This window comes from Bison bison, unplaced genomic scaffold (assembly GCF_000754665.1).
Source record: "Bison bison bison isolate TAMUID 2011002044 unplaced genomic scaffold, Bison_UMD1.0 scf7180017864524, whole genome shotgun sequence".
NCBI classification, from domain to species: domain Eukaryota; kingdom Metazoa; phylum Chordata; class Mammalia; order Artiodactyla; family Bovidae; genus Bison; species Bison bison.
This window is the reverse complement of record NW_011495075.1, coordinates 1,271,423-1,274,040: the sequence shown is the minus strand read 5'-3', so window position 1 is coordinate 1,274,040 and position 2,618 is coordinate 1,271,423. Positions and strand designations below refer to the sequence as shown.

Here is a 2,618-nt window from a genome sequence, read left to right as displayed (position 1 = left end):
AACTGCATGTGCATCCTCCACAACCTCTCCTACCGCCTGGACGCCGAGGTGCCCACGCGCTACCGCCAGCTGGAGTACAACGCCCGCAACGCCTACACCGACAAGTCCTCCACCGGCTGCTTCAGCAACAAGAGCGACCGCATGACAGTGCGTGCCCGTGGCCCCGGCCCCACCGCCCCGTCCACCCGGCCTCTGCCCCCGGAGCCGAGACCGGCCCCCAGGGAGGGCCCCTGCCCCGCCTGGCCGTGGGCCTCACTGCACCAGGAGCGGGAAGGGCCTCCTCTCGCCCACGACACAGGCCCTGTGTGCTCGGGGCGAAGGAGCCAGAGCCGCCTGCTGGCAGGCCTCCTCTCCCCCGTCTTCTCCCTCCTTCCCGATGAGGGGCGCAGCCTGGTGCCCACTGCCTCCTGAGCCCCCAGGTCTCCCCAGAAGCAGAGAGATGCTGGGGAGAAAGGGCTGGCCACCTTCTCTGGGCAGGCCGTGCAAGCCAGACCCTGCACCACCCCTGCTGGCCGGGGAGTGAGGGAGGCATCCCCATGTGAGAGCCACAACCTCACTGCGGGAGGCAGGGGCCCAGCTGGCGGGGAGCGCAGATGGCTCTGTGCCCGCCGGGAAGGCGGAGGGCCTGGGGGAGGAGGCAGCGGGCACGCCCTCCTCCGGGAACCACGATGCTGAGGCCAGAGGAGCAGGGTGCGTGGGGTCAGCCCTGAAACCTTCCTCTTGTCCCCAGAACAACAACTATGAGTGCCCGCTTCCCGAGGAAGAGCCCAACCCCAAGGGCAGCAGCTGGCTGTACCACTCGGACGCCGTCCGCACCTACCTGAACCTCATGGGCAAGAGCAAGAAGGACGCCACCCTGGAGGCCTGCGCGGGCGCCCTGCAGAACCTGACCGCCAGCAAGGGGCTGGTGAGCGCCCCGCCGCGCCCCACCCTCTCTCCACCCTGGTCTGACCCCGGCTGCTCCTTCCCACCAGCCTGCCTGAGTCAGGGAGGGATGTGCGCTGGGCTCCGGGCCAGGCCTGGGGCAGCTGAGGGGGCCAGAACCCCCAGCCCCACTGGATTCTGTCTGTAGGATCCTCTCTGCCTCCGGGCTCCCGGCCTGGACCGGGCTCAGGCTGCGCTGGGAGCCGGGCGCGGCTGAAGGCTCTCCTGCGTGCTGAGTGGACAGAGGTGGATGTAGAGGGCTTGGGGTGTGGGCAGGTCCAGGGAAAACGTGGCAGAACCGGGGAGAGTCGAGGCCAGAGGCAGTGTGGGGACATGATGGACTCGGGGAGTGTGGGAGGCAGGCCTGCAGCTGCCCTTCCACCCTCTCTGCTCAGGGTCGGGTAGAAGCGGGTGAGGGTGAGCTCAGGGTCAAAGGGGACCCACCCCACTGTTAGAGGGTGAGTCTGGACCAGGTTACGGCCAGCGTGGCTTTCCCGCCAGTGGCCTGGATGGGCTGCCGTCCTCTCAGGGACCCCGGGTTGCATCTCCATGCAGCACAGGCCCATTCGTCCACCCTCGACTCAATGCACAGTCAGCAGAGAGGCCGAAGGCCTGCAGGAGACGGGCAGCCCTTCTTTAGGTGGCGGGTACCTTTGATCCCAGGTTTCTCGCGACCAGATAGTGCTGGGAAGCGGGAGGGAGGCCGGGTGGCGGCCACGGGCACCGGCCACTCCTGGGAGTTGATTCTGGGCCCCTCCCACGGGGGGCGAGGGGCAGGGACGTCCCTCACCAGACCCGCCGGGCTCAGGCTGCCCCCGGCGAGCCGCAGGTGCATTTTCCTGGGGCATTGTTCTGTAGCCGCCCAGGTGGGAGCAAATGAGAGTCTGTCTGTGCTCCCAACACGGAAGAGGAAGTTCTGGGGTCCCTAAGGGTGCGGTTCCTGGCCCCCTCCTGCCTGCTGTGGGCCTGGGGAAGCCCAGCGAGGGCCTCATGCGTCCCCTTTCTCAGATGTCCAGTGGCATGAGCCAGCTGATCGGGCTGAAGGAGAAGGGCCTGCCCCACATCGCCCGCCTCCTGCAATCTGGCAACTCGGACGTGGTGCGGTCCGGAGCCTCGCTCCTGAGCAACATGTCCCGCCACCCTGCGCTGCACAGGGTGATGGGTGAGTGCCCCTGGGGCTCGGGCCACCCCCTGCTGGAGGACCCCCACTCTCCAGGGCCTGCTGGAAAGTCCCCCTCTGACCTCTCCCTGGGGGCGCATCCCGGAGAGGGAGCTGGCCTGGGAGAGGCTTGGGCGTAGCAAGGGGCAGGTCACCTCAGCGGGGAGCAGGTGCATCGGTTCCATCGGGTCACCAGCCTTGAGTGGGAGGTTCCTGGCTGGGAGCCTGGCTGAGGGCGGCCTAGGACTGGGCCCACGGGGACCCCTCAATCACTGACCCTGTACCCGCCCCTCCTTTCTCTCCCAGGGACCCAAGTGTTCCCAGAGGTGACCAGACTCCTCACCAGTCACACTGGCAACACCAGCAACTCGGAGGACATCCTGGCCTCGGCCTGCTACACTGTGAGGAACCTGATGGCCTCCCTGCCGGGCATGGCCAAGCAGCACTTCTCCAGCAGCATGGTCAACAACATCATCAACCTGTGCCGCAGCAGGTGGGTGGGGGGTCTGCAGGCGGGGGGAACTGCAGGTGGGGG

At 67.7% G+C, this 2,618-nt stretch overlaps 1 protein-coding gene across 1 annotated transcript in view; it reads left to right on the top strand.

The window, feature by feature from the left end:
* PKP1 (plakophilin 1) overlaps window positions 1–2,618 on the top strand; it is a gene marked incomplete at its 5' end in the record, with an annotated part of 28,553 nt that overhangs the window by 23,206 nt on the left and 2,729 nt on the right. Inside the window, 4 exons of the mRNA XM_010831126.1 lie at window positions 1–147; window positions 731–907; window positions 1,933–2,086; window positions 2,390–2,576. The exon at window positions 1–147 is cut by the window's left edge and continues 9 nt beyond it. Of these exons, the coding sequence (XP_010829428.1) occupies window positions 1–147; window positions 731–907; window positions 1,933–2,086; window positions 2,390–2,576 (665 nt within the window). The remainder of the gene's footprint in view (window positions 148–730; window positions 908–1,932; window positions 2,087–2,389; window positions 2,577–2,618) is intronic.